Here is a 19,447-nt window from a genome sequence, read left to right on the forward strand (position 1 = left end):
ATTCTTAGAAAAACTTCATATATCTAAAACAAGGAAAACTTTCAAAACAGCACAATTTGCTGCTACCTGGAAATGTTTCTTTCTTTCCAATATCAAGATATTTGGGGAAATTTCTAAGAGGGAAACCTTCTGAGATGGACCTTAACTAATAGTTAAGTTATTACATATTCTGGGATTTAAAACATGGAGATATACATTCATTAGAAACTTTACCTTATATGTAGGAGTAGAGACTTTGATATTCAAAGCAGAACAGTTTTTAAAAAGGCAGCTAATCAAGGAATCCTTCACTAGATTTAAAATTATATATTTTAAAGCATTGAAAAGTGAAATGAACTGATATTCAACAATACAGGAGTAAGTCCAAAAGGAAAAACAAATAGTGATTTGAATTTTTTTCTTGATGTTTAAAACTCATCTTTCAAATGAAATAACTTCAGTCACATAAAAGGAGTATAAAACTAAACTCTTATACACCAATATAATGGCAGGAATATAATGAAGTACTCACTGATACATGAAGGTTGAGCTGACCATCCATTTTGGAGGCAGGTAATTGGTCCTGATGTTTCTCCACTTGCCATTACATATCCCTGTTTGCACCTAAACTGTGTTTTTTTATTTAGAGCATATGTAAGATCAGATTCAGAAAGAAATCCATTCTCAATTTCTATATCTGACTTTGAACATGTCTCTAAAAGGGAAAAGAGTAAGAAAAACATGAGTACATACACAGTGGCTTAAGGATTAACAATAAAAAGATATTAAAAATAGCCATTAGTCATTTATATGTGAAGACCTGGAATAATCAAAATCATTCACATTACTGGGCCAAGGAAAATAAATCATAGTTTTAAAGATATACCATAATCCTCTGTAAAATATTTTTCTAACAAAACAAGATTTAAATCATTCATAAATATTACTTTTTGTCCAAGTAAGTCCATAATCCTTCAAAATGTCAGCACTCTTGAAATTTTTTTTCCTTGTACTTTCTTTAAACCTGAGAGTAAATTGGCTCTCTTAGATGTATAGCTCATTTACCCAACTAGAGTTCTTGTGTTTTGGTGATGAACTTGGAAAATACATAGATGTTACTGACACCAGTACCAAGAATTTGAAATTTCCTCATACCTTCATGCCTAAAAAAAATGGATGTTCAAAGTTTAAAGATGTTCAGAACAAGCAATAAGTTTATTCAGTTTTTTCATGCCATGATGATGATCCTCAACTCTTGTGCAACTTAACTTGAAAGCGTAAAAGTAAACTTTTTAATTTCATTTTTATAAGCTAAAAAACATATCATTATGAAATGTACCAGATAAAGACATATTGCATGAAAAAATCAATTTAAAAAGAAAGTATAAAAGTGTACTTCTTCCAGGTATCAGATTTCTTCCCATAAAACATATTTGCTTGTTTATGGATAAGTAGGAAATCAAAGAAGAAAACATTAAATACCTTATGTAAATGTCATTGAAAACATAAGATAAAACATTGGGAGGTAGTATGTAATGAAGAGACAGGAACATCATCAAAGAGCTTGAAAAGAATAAATAATATGTCAATAAATTTTTTCACTGTGTGTACTTAGTAATTAGCAAGACAAACACAAATTTTGGAAACTTAGATGAAGGGAGATCAAGCAGAAATCAGACAAGGCAAAAGTAAAGAAGTTGTATGAGCTTGTAAAGGAAGGCAATAAAAATGTAAATAAAAGAAAAAAAGTGTCAGTGTAGAGCTCCCGACTTGGCTCCAGAGTGCAGCACCTAGCCCTAATCCTTCCTTTGTTTAATCACACCTTTTGTTTCTCTAACCTTTTGTCTCTCTTATCACCCTATGTGAACCTTATTTGAGAGTCAAGGATCAGAGAGTCCCCCAAGGATCAAAGGCCTATGCAAAACTTGGTCCAGGAAACCAGGAAAACCGAGGTACCGATATTTCAAGTAATTTGCACCTGGCATTTGGTCTCTGGGAGCTCCTTTTGGGTTGCTTTGAAGGTATGGAAATTAACCATCTAAACTGTAAAAAAGAGTAAACAAATATGCCTTAGGTGGAGGGAAAAGGGCTTTAGTACTTTGAGGCTTGACCCCCCTGCAGCCATGAAAGGATAGTTTCATTCTTAAGATGCCTCTGTGTCTTCATTCCAGGGACCATGTGAACCCACACACTTCTGTAGCGACCACACAGCTACTTGTCAGACAGAAAAAAATGAGGAAACAGAGGTTTGTAGTTGAAAATTACCAATGCCAGGTATTGGAAGATGAAGAGCACTGGCCTAGAATTCCAGGGTATCAAAAGATAATGAGGTTCATTATCAAGGTGGCTTTATGTATGGAGCGGTTCTGCAGAAAATAACATAGAGTGAAAGAACCCAACATCACCCTTCCCCTTTCCCAAAGAGGTTTGTTTTGCTGAAACCTGTAGTATAGAAAAGCAAAGAAGAGAGAAAACCTAGAGCAGAACTCTGCAGATCTGCACAGCTATTTCCACCTTCTTTACCAGATGTCAGCATAGTGTAGCCCGGTGTAAGATGACGTGATCCAGAACAGGAGATGAATCACTACCCCAAATAGTAAGGTCAAAGATTCCCCACCCACCAACAATGTAAACTATTCAAAATGGAAGAGTGGAAGAGAAAGACCCCAGGAGAGGTTTGTCAATATTCTGAATACTCGAGTTGGAGAGGAAAAGTTATCCAAACCAATCTAATAAAATTTCAAAGGGAACAAAACGATCAGACAAACCTAGTCTTCTAATCCTGCAGGTCTCCTATCCCAAGTACTAGCTGCAAGAGTTCCATCAGAGCATTGCTGCATTATTCAAAAGATTGTGGTGCATGTCAAAGAAAATACATTGTGGCAACTGACTGTAGGTCTACCAATCCCAGTTAAGTCTTTACAAGACAGTCCCTACACCGAAGGCTCACAGATCTTCGTGGAAGTAGGTACAAAATGATTGTGAGAGTCAGATCACCAGAATGTTTGCTATGAGATAATGTTTTCTATAGATGACAGGGAAACAGCATCCATGAAATCTCAGAAATAACATTGTCTAAGTGAGCTCAGCACAATACCAGTTAACATGCCAGGGTATATGGAGAAAATCTCAGTCACTACCCCAGGTGAAGAGTGATAGGCAAACAATACTTGCTGGAAGAGGAAAATCAGTCTTCTCTAGGAATAAGCATCTCTCTGATAAACTAACCAATCCCGGGTGATCAGGTCTCAACACATGTACATTCAAGCCGCACTGAAGGACTCAGTAGGATGTGCAAGCATGTTTGAGTGTGTGTGTGTGTGTGTGTGTGTGTGTGTGTGTGTGTGTGTGTGATCCTGTGTGTTGAACAATTATAGTTAAATGTCAAAAATCTGAGAAGGGGGAAAGGAAAAGAGTATGTGGGTGGAGAATGATGATAAAATGTACTCATGAATGAGAGATGCATTTTCAAAAATATCTACAAGTAATCAAAATGCAGAGAATAAGAGACTGAAATGTTCCATACTATATGGATATATTTATCACATTATCTCCTGCCAAGGTTCAAGGAACACTGAAGAAGAATGGGGAGAAGGAGTAGAAGAGCAAAAATATGTAGGTGAATATTAGGAAGCAGTATTTTCCAGACACAGCAATGAAGATGCACATAGGGATTAAGAATGGTAGTGAGAGCATGCACAAGACCTACATAAGTTCAAGACAGACCAATCCAGCACAAGGAGGGAAGATGGCACAGATTCCCACCCTAGCTGAAGAGTTATTGACAATCAATAGCTATTGGTAAAGCTATTGGAGATTATTATTTCTTTAAGAGCATACCACTGGTGGATCAGCCACTCTCCATTGCAATACCACACATCCACACATATAGATACATCAGAAATTGAATTTTATTAGTTAGTTTAAGAAGGAAAAACAAGAAAAGAAAAAAGACACAAAGTTGGGTGGGTAGTAGAAAGGACATATATCTGAGAGTATTTCATGATGGGTGGATATGATTAAAACATACATAAAATTTTCAAATAAGTATACAAAAAGATAATCTCAAAAATTATTTTAAGTATCAAATATAACTAAAAATAAATCACAAATAGTATTTACTTGGACTTCAGTAAATGTTAAAATACACATACTGGAAATAACTATTAGAAACTCATGATGAGTCAGGTTATACAAGAAAATATTCACAAATTTGATAAAAGAATTGATCATGGAAAAGTAAATGATTATAAAATAAATTATACAATAAAACACACCATTGAAAGGAGATTGTTAGGTGAATGATATTGTTAGTCCACTAGATATAAATATGATGATACAATCCTCTACTGATGTGTTTAGATTCTAACACTAGACTCTCATGATTTTTAGAGGGAAACAAGTCAACTGGAAGTCTTGTTCATTACTGTTGTGGATGCAAAATATTCCAAATATCCTGAAAATCCAAATGGAAGATTCTTACATCCAAGCACATGCCATAGTTCTCATTAATTTCAGTTCTAGATATTTATCTAAGAAGTACTTTATAAATTTAAATACAATGACATATGTTCAATTTTCATAAGTAGCTCAAAAATTGTCACAACTTAAAACATTCAAAATGTTAATTAAAATGGTACAAAATGATAACTTAATTGTTATATTTCAATGTGAAGACATCTTTATACAATAAAAATTAGTTATTAATCAACTAATAACATGGGAGAATGACAAAGATAGTCTCCTAAGAAACAATGGAATTGTTAGAAAAAATGATGCATAAACCTACTGAGATCATGTAGTAGAAACACAAAAGTGCAGTAACAAAAGAAAAGTTGTTACCTAGAGTGGCGGAGTTGATCATAGACAGAAGAGGAAGAGAACAAGAAAAATTGCTAAAGATTTTAAACTTGATGGGGTTGTAGTCATATGAGCACACTCATTTGTCAATGCCACAGACCTGAACCCTAAATATGTGTGAACTGAATTGATTCCTGAATAAAAATAATTTTTTAGAGATGAGTCCTTATAAAGTGAGCATAAAGATGTCAGTTGTTTTAAGATCTTGTTGAGTTACTTGAAGTAAGAAAGCCAAAGTAGTTTACCTGGATAGGATGTAAAAAAAAAAATGAAAATAAACAGAAACATGAAAAAAAGAATATGTTCATATAAATCAGCCCAATTAACAAAGGCCCTAGAAAGAATATGTACAAAGTGCATGTCTGCCTGCTTGCTGCTATGTCCCACCATGATGAGAATGGACTGAACTTCAGAAACTGTAAGCAAGCCACCTCAGTTGAATACTTTCATTTATAAGAGTTGCTATGGTCATGGTGTCCCTTCACAGCAATAGAAACCCTAAGACAGAAGTTGGAACCAGGGACTGGGGTATTGCTGTGATAAGCCTGACCATGTTTTTGTTTGGAGAAATTTTGACTTGGTACTTGGACAGCAGTGGGATGCTTTAATCAGTGCTTAATAGGTCATAGTAATAGGATCATGGAAGACAGTGGTCCTAAGAGTTATTTGAACTGTGGAGGGCTGGCTCAAGAGGCTTCAGATAAAAAGAATTTTAGTATGTTGCCTAGAGATTGTTCCTGTGATACTTTGTTGAAGACTGTAGCTTCCTTTTGCCCTTGCCTCAAGAGTCTGACTGAGGCTTAAGTTAAGAGTTTTTGATTAATTTTTTTAGTAGAGGAAATTTCCAAATAGCCTAGTATAGACTTTGATGTGTAGTTATTACTGGTAACTCTAATGAAGATTTATTATGAAAAGCATAGCAAATAAATATAAAAAGCACAGATTCAGAAAAGGTTTACCAGGAAGTGGTGTAGAGCTAAATCCTGTGTTTAAGGCGATAAATGGATTAAGAAATGAAATAAAGGCTGGGCGGTGGTGGCTCATACCTTTAATCCCAGCACTCGGGAGGCAGATCCAGGCAGATCTCTGTGAGTTCAAGGCCAGCCTGGTCTACAGAGCCAGATCCAGGACAGGCACCAAAACTATACTGAGAAACCCTGTCCTCCCCCACCAAAAAAAACCAAAAAAAAAAAAAATGAAATAAAGGGAGTGGTGACCTGAGGGCAAGATCCTACACAGTTAGTTTTCCAACTAGTAAAAAGGAATTGAAGAAAAGCTTGTAGCTCTGTGTGTATTTGCGTGTGTGTGTGTGTGTGTGTGTGTGTGTGTGTGTGTGTGTGTGTGTGTGTGTGTATTACACACCTTTAATTTCATCACTCAGAAGACAGAAGGTGGGAGATCACTGAGTTTGAGGCAAGCCTGGTCTACAGAGCGAGTGCAAGGACAACCAAGCATAGGCAGTGAAGGTAACCATCGAAAACAGAAACCTGGTGAAGATGTAATTGCAAAAGGGGGCCATGTTCCAGTCCCAGTAAGCAGTAGTCCTTTGCAGCTTTGGACACATGGTTCTGGAATTAAGGATAGGAGAAATGGTCTTTGGAATTTGTCTCTGCACCTAAGAAAAACTGTTGAGGTCAAGCACGTCTCAGGGGTGTCCCTGAATGAAGGCCTAGAGAGGCTATTGCATGAAGCTGTGAAGTTGAAGCCTGGATTGCCTTGAAGACCCAAAGATGTTAGAGATGCCAGAGTAGTGAGATATCTGCCAAGAAAAGCTGCTAACAGAGAGTAGAACCAGCCTAAGAGGAAGAAGTATGTTATAGTCAGCAAAGCTGAAAGGAGTTGGAGATCTGAAGACTGCTTTGTTATCTGACATGAAGATGAAGAGTTTGGAGTTTGCCCAGATGGTTTTTGGTCTTGCTTTGTTCCAGTATTTCCTCACTAAGCTCCCTTTCCTATATTTTGGAACAGTAATGTATATCCTGTGCCATTATATATTGGAAAGATGTGATCTGTTTTTTGATTTTGATTTTATAGGAGATTACAATGAAGAAATTGCATGAATCTCAGAAGAAACTTTGAACTTTAGATTTTTAAATAAATTTGAGACTGCTATAGGCTATAGGGACTTTTAAAGTACTGAATGCATTTTTGTATTAACATATGGCTACAAGACTTTTGGGGGTCAGGGGATGGAATATGGTGCTTTGAAAGAAAATTACCCCCAAAGGGAGTGACACTGTTAGGAGGTGTGGCCTTGTTGAAGTAGGTGTGGCCTTGTTTGAGGAAGTTTGTCACTGTGGAAATGGGCTTTGAGGTCTCTTTTGCTCAAGCTTCCCTCAGTGTGATACTCAGACCACTTCCTGCAAGATGCAGGACTCTCAGCTACTTCTCCAGTACATGTCTACCTGCATGCTGCCATGTGCCACCATGATGATAATTATAAGCAAGCCACCCCATTAAATATTTTCCTTTATAAGAGTTGCCATGGTCATGTTGTCCCTTCACAGCAATAGAAACCCTAAGAAAGACAATGGTCAAGCTATCTAAAAATGAAAAGAGCTAAGTTTGTTATCAGCAAAATGATATAAGAGAAGGCATTTGACAAAAATTCAAAACCAGATTAAACATTTAAAGACACACCAAATATATATATAGGAAGACTCAATATTATTATGTGATTAATTTTTTCAAAATTATTTTGAAAATTCAAGATAATGTTAGTAAAATCTAAACAAGATTGTTTAAAGGAAGTTGGCACTCAGAAGTAAACAAATAACACAATTATGATATGTATAACTCAAACAGATTGGTTTTTAGAATTCTTAATATTCCAACAAAGCAAAGTAATTACAAATGTATGAATTAGAAAAATTGGATTTGAAAAATTAAATTATTAGGCCCACATAAACATAGGATTGATATTTGGAAGCCCAAATCATAATAAAATAAATGCATATCAACATTATTATATTGCAATATCTATATACATTTATTTATGAAAATAAAGTATGACATCATGCAGTCATTTGCAAGGATATAGACAAAGGAAAGAAACATTATATTATAAATTATTATTTATATTTATAAAACATTATAAAATGTATATTAGTGGAGATTTTGGAGAAAAACATGATAACAATATAATGCACAGTGTGCTAGGATTCTCTTCCCAGTTACATATCACAGAGTATTCAGACAATATTAGTACTTTAAGATTTCATGTTACTACTTGAAAATATGAATGATATGTATAGTTATTACTGTATTTGCTTAATTTTAAACTATTGTTGTATAATTGTTTTGAGTCAAATGACAAAGTGATTTCAAAATTTTTAGTACTATGAATTAAACAACAGTTTACTAAATGTTTTGTTGTATTATGGCCTAATATCTGTTAGGTGTGTTTATCTTTCTAAATACTTACCAAGAACCCTCAGTACTCACTTATACACACTTGAAAAGAAGCATTTTGCCACAGTTAATACAGATGGGATGGGGAGTCAAGAGCATCATGTGATCTCTGAGCCAGTTACTTACTGAAAGCAATGCATTTGGGTTGAGGAGACCAGCCATTCTCTGTACATGTAACTGTGTCTTGATCATTTGGAAGACTGTAGCCAGGATAACATTGGACTTTTACAGATTGCTCCTGTACATATTTTCCTTTCTGTTGTAAAGATTCCCCATTCTCCACATACTGGAAATCACATTGCCCTAAGGACCACAAGATGATAAATTAAAACAAAAACATTAGTTAATTAAAAAACTAAATTAATAATTATCTTTACAATAGTTAAATGCATGTGTGATGTTCAGAATAAAACCAATACTCAATGTTTAAAAGATTGCCATTTTTCTTAATTTTTATAAATAAAAATACAAGCAATAAAAGTATTCTCATCGTCCCTACTTTGGATGTACATTTCATGAAGAGCTGCTCATAAAGGACAGAAACTAGTCTCTTGTGCACACAAACTGTTCTGGTCTTATTTTTGTCATGAGAAACTTTACCATAATTATGTATGTGCTCTTCTCTTCCTACTTTTTGATAGAATTAAATATGATTTAATATAGACATTGACTTACTGAGGCATGGAATTGCAGGCTCCCACCCTTGCACAGTGCACCGAATGTCATCCCAATATGTTCCTGAAGGAGTCACAAAACCTCTGTTGCAGTAATAGTAGAACTTATTTCCTATAGGTGCTGGGAAGTAGGGTCTGCGGCTCTTTTCATTATATAGACCTCCATTTTTGATTTGTGGAAAATCACAAAGTTTCACTTGCAAGAACAAAACAAAACAAAACAATTGACAGAATAACACTCAAATATAAACCATTTGATCAGTGAATTGCTTTCTATGAATTAAAAGAACTGTGTGAGTAGACAATGTCTGGGAGAAGGAGACAAATGGAATTCAGACAACTGAGGTATATGAGAACTCCTTTCCTCATGAAATCAAATTGTCCCTTACAGCTCACCAGAGAAGTGGGTCAGGGATATTTAATATCCAATATGATAATTGCTTATTTATAAGTTGAATTTGAAGAGAAGTATAATGTGATTACATCATAGTGAGCTATTGTAACTTCATATTAAAGTGCTATATTTTTCATTTTATTAAGTTTATGTGACATATTTCATTAAAAATTTTCCCTTTCATCTTATTATTTACAAATAATTAGAATGTTATTATCAAAATAGTATTAATTTTTCCATGAAGAATGATGCTACACCTGGGAACTTCATCCAATATGTTAAAAGAATTCCAACAAATACTGACAAAAGCACATAAATTTCCTATTATTTCTCATTCTTTTTTTGTTTTAAAAGAGAAAATTCAGAAAATTTAGAAAAATTCAAGAATATTCTCTAAATTTGATAAATGTTAATAAATTTAAATTCTTTTTATCCTAAGTGTTCTTCTTTGACAAATGTCAGAATTATACTTTTCATTGAACATCAATAAATTGAATTAGCTCACTGAGATTTCTTTTTAAAGGGTACCAAAATGTGGCATGTTTTATAGTGAGAATATCATTATTGCTGTAGTCCTGAGACTCTTAGCTATTCTTCATTCTCATGTGGACACAGATTAATCTCTGTTTTTTTTTTTGTTTTTTTTTTGTTTTTTTTTTTTTTTGGTGATTCCTTGAAACAAGCCCAGTATTCCATGAAGTGAATAAACGGCAAAAGTGGTTCGTTCTTAAAGCAGTTCCATCGAATATTCTACTTTTCCAGATGTAGGTTGTGGCCCATCAGCAGTGATGGTTGGCCCATCACAGTGTTGATTCAGGATACTCACAACATTGATCAATACATTTACTATGTTTACAACTGTCCTAAATAAATACTAGGGCAACTTATTTTTTGATTCACCCCAGGAATTTCTATTTATTACTGCTAAATTTTATCCTACTACAGATTCACTATGGCACAAAAGATCAATTTGAAGAATTTGTCTTAATGAAGATTCAGGATCATCATCCTTTTTTTTGGACCAGTTTTGCATTTATACTGTATTTTCCATGATTTTGTTGAATATGTTTTCTGTGCCTTTGAGTTGTATTCTTCTCCTTCTTCTATCCCTATTATTCTTAGGTTTGGCCTTTTCGTAGTGTCCCAGATTTCCTGGAAATTTTGTGTTATGACTTTTTTGACTTTGATGTTTTCTTTGACTGACAAATCTATTTCCTCTATTGTATCCTCTATGCCAGAGATTATCTCTTCCATCTCTTGTATTCTGTTGATTATGCTTGTATCTGTAGTTCCTGTTCATTTACTCATATTTTCTATTTCCAGAATTTCCTCAGTTTGTGTCTTCTTCATTGTTTGTATTTCAATTTTCAGGTCTTGAACTGTTTCCTTCACATATTTAATTGCTTTTTCATGGTTTTCTTGGCATTCTTTAAGGGATTTATTGATTTATTTCAATTTTTGTTTGTCTTTTCCTCAATTTCTTAAAGGGAAAATTTCATTTCCTTTTTAAAGGCCTCTATCATCTTCATAAAGTTATTTTTAAGGTCACTTTCTTCTACTTCTTCTATGTTGTGATGTTCAGGTCTTGCTGTTGTAGAACCGCTAGGTTCTGGTGATGCCATATTGCTTTTTATGTTGTTGTATGTATTTTTGCACTGGCATCTACCCATCTCTGCCTCCAATAGGTACAAAAGGTGCCTGTGTCTGAGCGAGCTGCTCTTAGTCCAATCTGTGCTTGCTGTATCTGTGTCTTAGGGGGCTTAGGTGGAATCTTAGCTCTTGATCTAATTGGAGCTGACTGATTCTGTGTCTCAGGGAGCTGCTCTTGGTCCTATCAGGCCTCTTGGTCCAATCAGAGCTTGTGGATTCTGTGTCTCAGGGAGCTACTGGGGTTGTCAGAGGATAAGTATGTTTTGGGTAGGGTGTAGGTCTTGTAGATTGCAGAGTCCGATGGGGGATTTTGTTGGGACAGCCTGCCTGCAGGAGTCTTCTCTGCTGGCCGACAACAGGGACAGCGATGCATGGGGGTTCCTGGGGACTGGTTATGTCCCAGGGCCTAGGTCAGACAGGCAGGACTCTGGGTGGGAGAGGAGTCACTCATCTCTTGGTCCAATGAGAGCTGGTGGATTCTGTGTCTCAGGAAGCCACAGGGGTCACAGGGGGATGGGTAAGTTTGGGGTAGGGCATGGGTCTTGTAGATTGCAGGGTCCAATGGGGGTTTTGGTGGGGGAGCCTGCTCGGAGGAGTCTTCTCTGCTGGCCGACAACTGGGACAGCGATGCATAGGGGTTCCTGGGGACCGGCTGTGTCCCAGGGCCTCTGGCCACACTCTTAAAGCCTCTTGTCATCCTTGCACTTTGCTCTGTTCAACTACCTAAATATCACAATCAAGCCACATTTAGTCAGTTAGTCTTGTGATACTGTGTGTGTGCACGAGTACGTGTGCATGCATGCATGTGTGCTATATGCAAATGTTTGTTTGGGATTTTCCTGTACACATGAAAGGCCAATGAGGAAAATCAGATGTTTTCCTCTATCACTCTTGTTATTGCTTTGAGACAGGGTCTCTTATTGAGCTAGAAGATTGTCATTTCAGTAGAGTTGGCTACCCAGTGAGTGTCTGGGTTTTTACCTGTCTTCATCTGGTGGTGAGATTATGAAAATGTGCAGCCATGTCCAGTTTTTTATGAGTGCTGTGGTTTCAAATGTAGGTCCTCATGCTTTCACAGGAAATGTTTTCACCTGCTGAGCCATCTACTCAGCCCTCATGTGGCATTTTTTTTAACCATAAATTTTATCTGTGGCTATCAGTCATGTTTTGTGGCTAGCTGCATTTCCTCACATTGTTCATTATATTGATATAACACATTTCACTTAAGCACAATTTTGACAACCATCTAACAGTACCATCTAATGGTAGATTCTCATAGTTTCGTATTCTGTTATAACTACTAAATCATTAAAAATGTGTTTAATTGTACATTTCTTCCTTCAATGTCAAACTTTTTGAAAATTATTATTATATAGATCATTCATTTTTCTTTTCTATCCTATAAAAAGTTACCATAATTTCAGTAAAAGTGTACAACCTTTGTTTTAAAAACTTCACTAACTGAGACTACTTTAAGAAAATTTTGACTCATTTATTAAGAGCTTGTGAGAAGAAAAACATTAAAAGATAAGATGAAAGTAATTAAGTGGAATCTTGCCTTTGCTAAGTAGCATCCAGTGTATTATTTACTGATGTTGTCATGATGACAGAACACTTGGCAAAGGCATCTTAAGTAAGGGAAGTTTTTCTCTTTTGTTTTGGCACAGTCATTGTGCTCTGGAAGTCATGGTGGTGAGAGCGTGAAGCAGCTGGTCAGCTGTGTTTGCAGTCAGGAGGCAGAGAGAGATCACTGTTGGTGATCAGCTCACTCCCTTCCTGTGAGTCAGAGTTCTCAGCCCATGGAATGGTGTTGCCCAGTGCAGGCTGTGTCTTCCCACTGCAGTTAACCCAGTCTAGTTAACTCAGTCTAGTAGATGCTCATGGACATACCCAGAAGCCTGTCTATTGGGTGATTCCTGCTGACAACCAGTATCGACCACAGCATGAGATGACAAGTGTGTGGAGTATATTGCAGGAAGTCATTAATGGAGCAAAAGAAGTCTCCCTAGTTAACTAAAAGTCAAAGTTACTTCTTTTCCTCCCATTCCCTTTATATACATTTCCTTGCATTAAACAAGATACAGTATTTTTCCTGAGATTATAAAGTCAGAAGTCAATTGCCATTCTTTCATTTCTTAAAACCATACACCACCAACACAGCAATTTCTCTAACATATAAATCCCTATCATCTAAACTTGTTTGTTTAGATGAATATCATCTAATTGTAGGCTAAAACGTAATTATGGGATATTATCTTAAAGTTCACTATGGATGACTTCACCACACCCACAGCTTTTATTCAGATAATAGAAACGAACTCTTGAACACACATAATTTTAAATGGCAAAGAGAACTTTGCAAATGTCTTATTTATAACCTATAGCTGAACAAACCTCTCTAGTTCCTTTTTGTCTTCTTCTCTTTCTTCTCTATTCTTCCTTCTTTCATCTAATTGTTTCTTCCAGGAAAGAGAACAGAGCTAGAGGAGAAATGATCTCACCAGAGTTGTGGAAAGCTAGGACTGAATAGGTTAGTACAACTTCACACAGGCATAGCTGTGAATGGGTTTTCACTAATATAATTTATTTTTTAATGGGTTTCACATATATTTTTAATTTATATACCAATGTGTAAGCCTATAAAGAGCAAATAATATAGTTAAGATGTGTGTTTCTATTATAGGAGATACACAAAACATCAAATCACTTATTAAAACTAACAGGTGGAGTAGTCAAACCCTATTCCCTAAGGAAGAGTAGGCTAAAATACTGTAAGAGCTAGAAGGGATGTATGGCACACACACACACCCACACACCCTAAGGCCTTTTAAACACATAAGGATTGAGGCACATATGAATTCACAAATAGTATGGTAGCATGCACATGACATGCGCGAGTCTAAGTATGATGGGATCTCAGTGCTGATAGGAGAGTGGACACAAACATCCATCCCTAATTCAGAAGCTCTCTCTAATTGACAAGCACTCACAATAGAAAAACTAGTTTTCTCTAATGAAGTCTCAATGAGTAGACAAACCACACTTCTTTATGGGCAAGCCTCATGTCCAACAGTGGATGACAAAATAATTTCAGTTACAGTTTTTGGAGCTTTTTGTTTTGTAAACTTACAGGTCCTTTCTGTGTATAGTATGGTTTCTGATTTTGTGATTTTATGGGATTAACATGTGGTTGAACATATGTTGCTATGTCTACATGTATTTCTTTTGATTTTTCTTTGGCTCTTTATCTTCTTTTTGCTTGTTTTTTGCTTTCCATTGAGTTTTTATTTTAGCTTATTTTATTTTGTTATTACTATTCCTTGACTGTTGTTTTCTAGTGGGAGAGAGAGAAAGGGTGTGGATTTAGGAGGAGGTGAAATAAAACACCATTTTAAAGAGTCCTAATATGAGAAAAAAAAGTTCTTTTGTTATCAGTTGATGTCTATAAACAAACTGCATGTAACCAAACATGACTATTGTCTTTTTCAGCAAGAATGAAAGCCATCTTGAAAATCAGTTATATTGAATTTTTATTTATTTTTATTATGTGTAGTAATGTTTTTGTGAATTTATGTTTGTTTGTGTATCACCTACATACATGGTGTACTGAGATATTAGAAGACGGCATTGAAACATCTAGAACCAGATATACAAAGGGTTGTGATCTGGCAGGTAGGAGCAAGAATCAAGCCCAGGTCCTCTGCAAGAGCAGTTAGGACCCTTATATGCTGGTCCATCTCCAGCCCCTCATTTTCATTCTTGCATATTTGTAGAATTTCCAGTGAAAGCACAAATGCTTTGGAAATTTAGTGTGCTCTGTTTTGAAAACTTTTCCTCAATATATTTTATGTTATATTGAAGATCAAAACACAAAAGTATTAAACAAATGTTAGTTGAAGGAGGCACAATTTCCAGAGTATCTTTAATAACCGAGGGTCAAAAATAGAATTAAGGCTCACAGAACACTTGGAGATGTCTATGTATATTTAACAATTCAAAAATGTTCAAAAAGGTCTTCACATGCATTGGTATCTAACAATAAGAAAAGCATGCAAAAAGTTAAATGACTAAATAGAGATATTCAGTAGTAGCCTCACTCCAAAACTAAGACTCAGGAACTGAAAGTCATCAAAGAGATAGAAACACTGTAGGAGAAATACACCTGCAATAGTGCCAGGCAGTGGGCTAAGACACACTGACACTGGTTTGCTGGGGGAGAAGACTCTTCAGCACAGGAGAAAGTGTGAAGGGGGCAATCACAGCAGGCTCCATTGATAATGGTGCCAGCAACCTTATCACAGATCTTGAAAACCAAGCAAGGAGAGGGGCTGTCTTAGAGCTCATGTGGGCTAAATTCCTAAAATCTGCACCACAGCTTTGCTCCAGAGAAGAGAACTATGAACCATTTGATGATAATAAATTGGAAAATATAGAAGAAACAAATTCTTAATAGCTATGTCACAGCACACTGAACCACAGGATGCAAAGAATTACAAATAAGCCAGTGGGACTGAAGAAATAGAAAGTCTAACAAGGTGAATACTGGGATAAAGTGGAGTCAGTGTTTGATTCTGCTAGATTTGTGAAGAAGGATTAACAATTCTTCTCAGACTTCCAAGAGCCTTGGAGAGGAAACTCAGACGCTGCCACTTATAAATGTGCAGAAGGTACCTATTTTAGACCATGGGCTATATCTTTGTTGTTAGTTTTTGCACTGGTAGTAATGTTGCTATGCTTGGAAAATGAAATCCTAGGTATAGTATTACTTTATGCAAATCATAGACTATTTGAAGAATTTAGTTTTATGAAAAGTTGCTTGAAAGGTATTTGAAGCTTGGAATGATGACTCCTGTCTAGCATCCCAGCATTCTGGAGTCTAAGAAAGAAGGATCTTCACTTAGTTCTAGCTAAACTGGGCCACTTAAGTAAGTTTCAGGTTAGCCTGGGCTACAAGTAAGATGATAAGCTAATTAATATTATAATATATTTTCAACAAAATCATAGAAGAAAATTATCCTAACTTAAAGAAGTAGATGTGTATAAAAGTACAAGAAGCATACAGAAAACTAAGAAGTTGGGACCAAACAAATAAGTCCCCTTGGTACATAATAATCCAAACCCTAAACATATGGAACAAGGGAGAATGTTAAAATCTGAAAGGGATAAAGACCAAATAACATGTGAAATCAGAGTTATTCTAATTACACTTGACTTCTCAATGGAGACGCTAAAAGCCAGAAGGGCTTGGACAGATGTTCTGCAGACTCTAAGAGACCACAGATGCCACCCAGACTACTATTCCAAACAACACTTTCAAGCACCATAGAGGGGAAAAAAATAAGACATTCCATGACAAACCAAATTTAAGTAATATCTAACTACCTACAAATACAGTCCAACAGAAGTTGTGAAAAGGAAAACTATAACTTAAAGAGGTTAATTACAACCAGGAATGTGTTTCTGTGCACCTTCCAAGTACAGCAGATAGAAGTGAGTTTATTTCAGATTACACATTACGGCTTGCTGTTGTTGTTCAATTAAATGTTTAAATTATCCTTTATATGCCTCTATGGAAGAACATGCTTTTCAATGTGGGACTTGTCCTTCAGATTGTATACAGCTTAATCTCATGGCAATGTTAGTCATGTGACCTTTCTTAACCCTGAGAGTATAAATTGTCTGGGTTCTAAATAAAGTGGCTATTGCATGATACTTTATTCTGCCTCACTTACCAGTTCATTTCTCTGAGTTTCCACTACATCCAGCAAGATGACAGGGAATAAATAATCTCAGACTAGCAAATTCAAGAGAAGGAAAGCAAACACACACACACACACACACACACACACACACACACACACACAGAGAGAGAGAGAGAGAGAGAGAGAGAGAGAGAGAGAGAGAGAGAGAGAGCCACCGCCACCAACAAAAACAAACAATAGAAAATCAAAACCATTGGTCATTGATGTCTCTCAACATCAATGGTCTCACTTCCTATTGAGAGCTGCTGGTGGCAAAAGATCATGGGAGAGTACAGCAGGTAACAACTAGTGTTCAGAAGGTCAACTTATTAGAACTAAGGGTTCTGTTAGAGGAAACCATCATGCAAGGCATTATGAAATTACTGCCTTTGGAACAAATTGGCCGTTTCTTGTTGTAAACTTCTTGTGCAATAACAGCTATGATTCTCCTCATTTACTGTGCATTTCCAAGTTATATGTACATGCAATCTCACAATTGCATCTCAATCTTGAGCATAATTTTCCCTATACATTTGGGGTAATTGGATAACTGTCTCCAGCTGTGTTTATTTTTCATTAACATAAATCTGGCCAGGGCCATTCTCTGGACGAAAGTATTTCAGCTAAGATACCTTTTTATCCAAGGACAAATACAGATAGATAAACATTAGCTAATGTTACCCACAGATAGAGACAATAACCACTAACAATTAGATGCTCAACTCCTTACTCTCAACCCAGTTTGTTTACACAAGAACTAATTTAAGAGATTTACTGCTCACATTTCTGGGATGATGTTTTAGCCATCTGCTAGTTACTGAGTTAAGGTAGTTACTTCCCACTGACCCAAGAAGATTTCTGACAAGGCCAGACAGATGATAGGTGCCAAGCTTCATTTCTTGTGCAAATTAAGATTTTATCCTCCCCCTTTTATCTCAACCAGGTGTTATTCCTAGATTCCCCCTTTAGCAATTACTACCAGCAAAAGTGGTTTCACTAACCAAATGCTACATGCTCTGACTTAGATTGCTTAGCAACCGAGTATATGTCCCCCACCCTTCCAGAAAGTGGCTGCAGCTGGGATGAGCAGGGAAAAAAAGTAGTCCCAAAGACTACATTTTTTTTACTTTTCTAGTGACTTATTGACATTTTGAGACCCCTAACATTCTACCTAGCCACTTCTAGATTATAGTCTGAGCACATAAATTACTTTGTAGAATTCCCTAATTGATCTCAGCCTTTAGTCGACCTTACCAGACAATTCCCTTTTAGTGACTCCCCGTTTTGGGTTGTAATTAGATGCTGACAATTATTGCTTTATGTATAGATCCTTATCACCTCTTTCTGAGACCCTGAAAACTTCAAACGTCACATTGCATTGCCAAAGAACTACTGTTTGTGTATACAGTTTTCCCGTAGCACTGGAGGGATTGATTTAGAAGAACAAAGATGAGAACAAAGAAGGAAAGAACTAGATAGACATGAGAGAACAGCAGAAGGGATTGAGAGCAAAAGGGAATGAGAGGAGCTAATTTATGAGAACAGAAAAGAAGCTGTGTAGATAGAGTTGATTTAGAAGAACAAAGTGAATGAGTGAAAGAAGTCAGTGTGCTTAGATTCATTTAGTATCCCTCAGATTAGAATCCTCAGCTGGGTGTTAGACTCTTCTACTGATCCTGGGAGAAAACAATAAATGCTGGATCTTTATTGTTTTCAGTAACTTCCCCAATAAAAAGACACAGACTAACTGAATGCATGTGAAATCAGGATCCATACTTCTGCTTCAATCAAGAAACACATCACAGTATCAAGGATAGACATTACCTCACAGTAAAGGGTTGGAAAAAGATATTCCAAGCAAATGGACCTCAGAAGCAAACTTTTGTAGCCACTTTAATATCTACCAAAATAGACTTCCAACCAAAACTAGTCAGAAGAGATAGGGAAGAACATTCCAAACTCATTAAAGAAAAACTCCATCAAGATGACATTTCAATTCTTAACATTTATGCCCCAAACAAAAGGGCACCATAATTTGTAAAAGGAAGCAATACTACAGCTTAAATCACTTAATGACCTTCACACACTGTTAGTGGGAGACTTCAGAACCCCTTCTCAGCAATAAACAGGTCATCCAGACAAAACCTAAACAGAAAAATGCTGGAGCTAACTTGTTATAAACCAAATAATCCTAATAGATAACTACAGATTATTTTACCAAAACCTAAAAGAACATACATTTTTCTCTGCAACTCATGGAAATTTCTCTAAAATTGACCACATACTTTGACATAAACCAAGTCTCAACAGATACAAGAAAATTAAAATCACCCCCACATCCTATTGTTGGATTTCAACAGCAATAGAAACAACAAAAAATTTACAAACATGTGGAAACTGAACTGTAGACGAATTTCTAAATGGTCTTATTCGGACCGGGAGGGACACAGGAAACCTTCAGTTACACTGAACAACTCTCTACTGAATGAAAAATGGGTCAAGACATAAATTGAGAACGAATTTAATGACTTTCTAGGATACAAAGAAAATGATAGACAGCATTCTCAAACTTAGGGGACACAATGAAAACAGTGCTTAGAGGAAAGAGGAAAGTACAAAGCACTAAGTAACTCCATTAAAAAACAAACAATCAAACAAAAAAAACTCAGAGAGATATCATACTAACAATTTAACAATACAAATGAAAGCTCAAGATCAAAAAGAAAAAAATGACAATA

At 36.0% G+C, this 19,447-nt stretch overlaps 1 protein-coding gene across 1 annotated transcript in view; it reads right to left on the reverse strand.

Moving 5' to 3' along the window:
- The window catches only part of LOC128109560 (complement factor H-like), a 49,296-nt gene that overhangs the window by 24,249 nt on the left and 5,600 nt on the right, over window positions 1-19,447 (reverse strand). The window contains exons 2-4 of the mRNA XM_052736708.1: window positions 8,926-9,120; window positions 8,377-8,553; window positions 512-694 (exon numbers count right to left, since the gene is read on the reverse strand). Coding sequence (XP_052592668.1) covers window positions 512-694; window positions 8,377-8,553; window positions 8,926-9,120 — 555 coding nt within the window. The remainder of the gene's footprint in view (window positions 1-511; window positions 695-8,376; window positions 8,554-8,925; window positions 9,121-19,447) is intronic.

The sequence above is a fragment of the Peromyscus californicus genome, unplaced genomic scaffold (assembly GCF_007827085.1).
Source record: "Peromyscus californicus insignis strain IS unplaced genomic scaffold, ASM782708v3 Scaffold_14__1_contigs__length_90479793_seg_2, whole genome shotgun sequence".
NCBI classification, from domain to species: domain Eukaryota; kingdom Metazoa; phylum Chordata; class Mammalia; order Rodentia; family Cricetidae; genus Peromyscus; species Peromyscus californicus.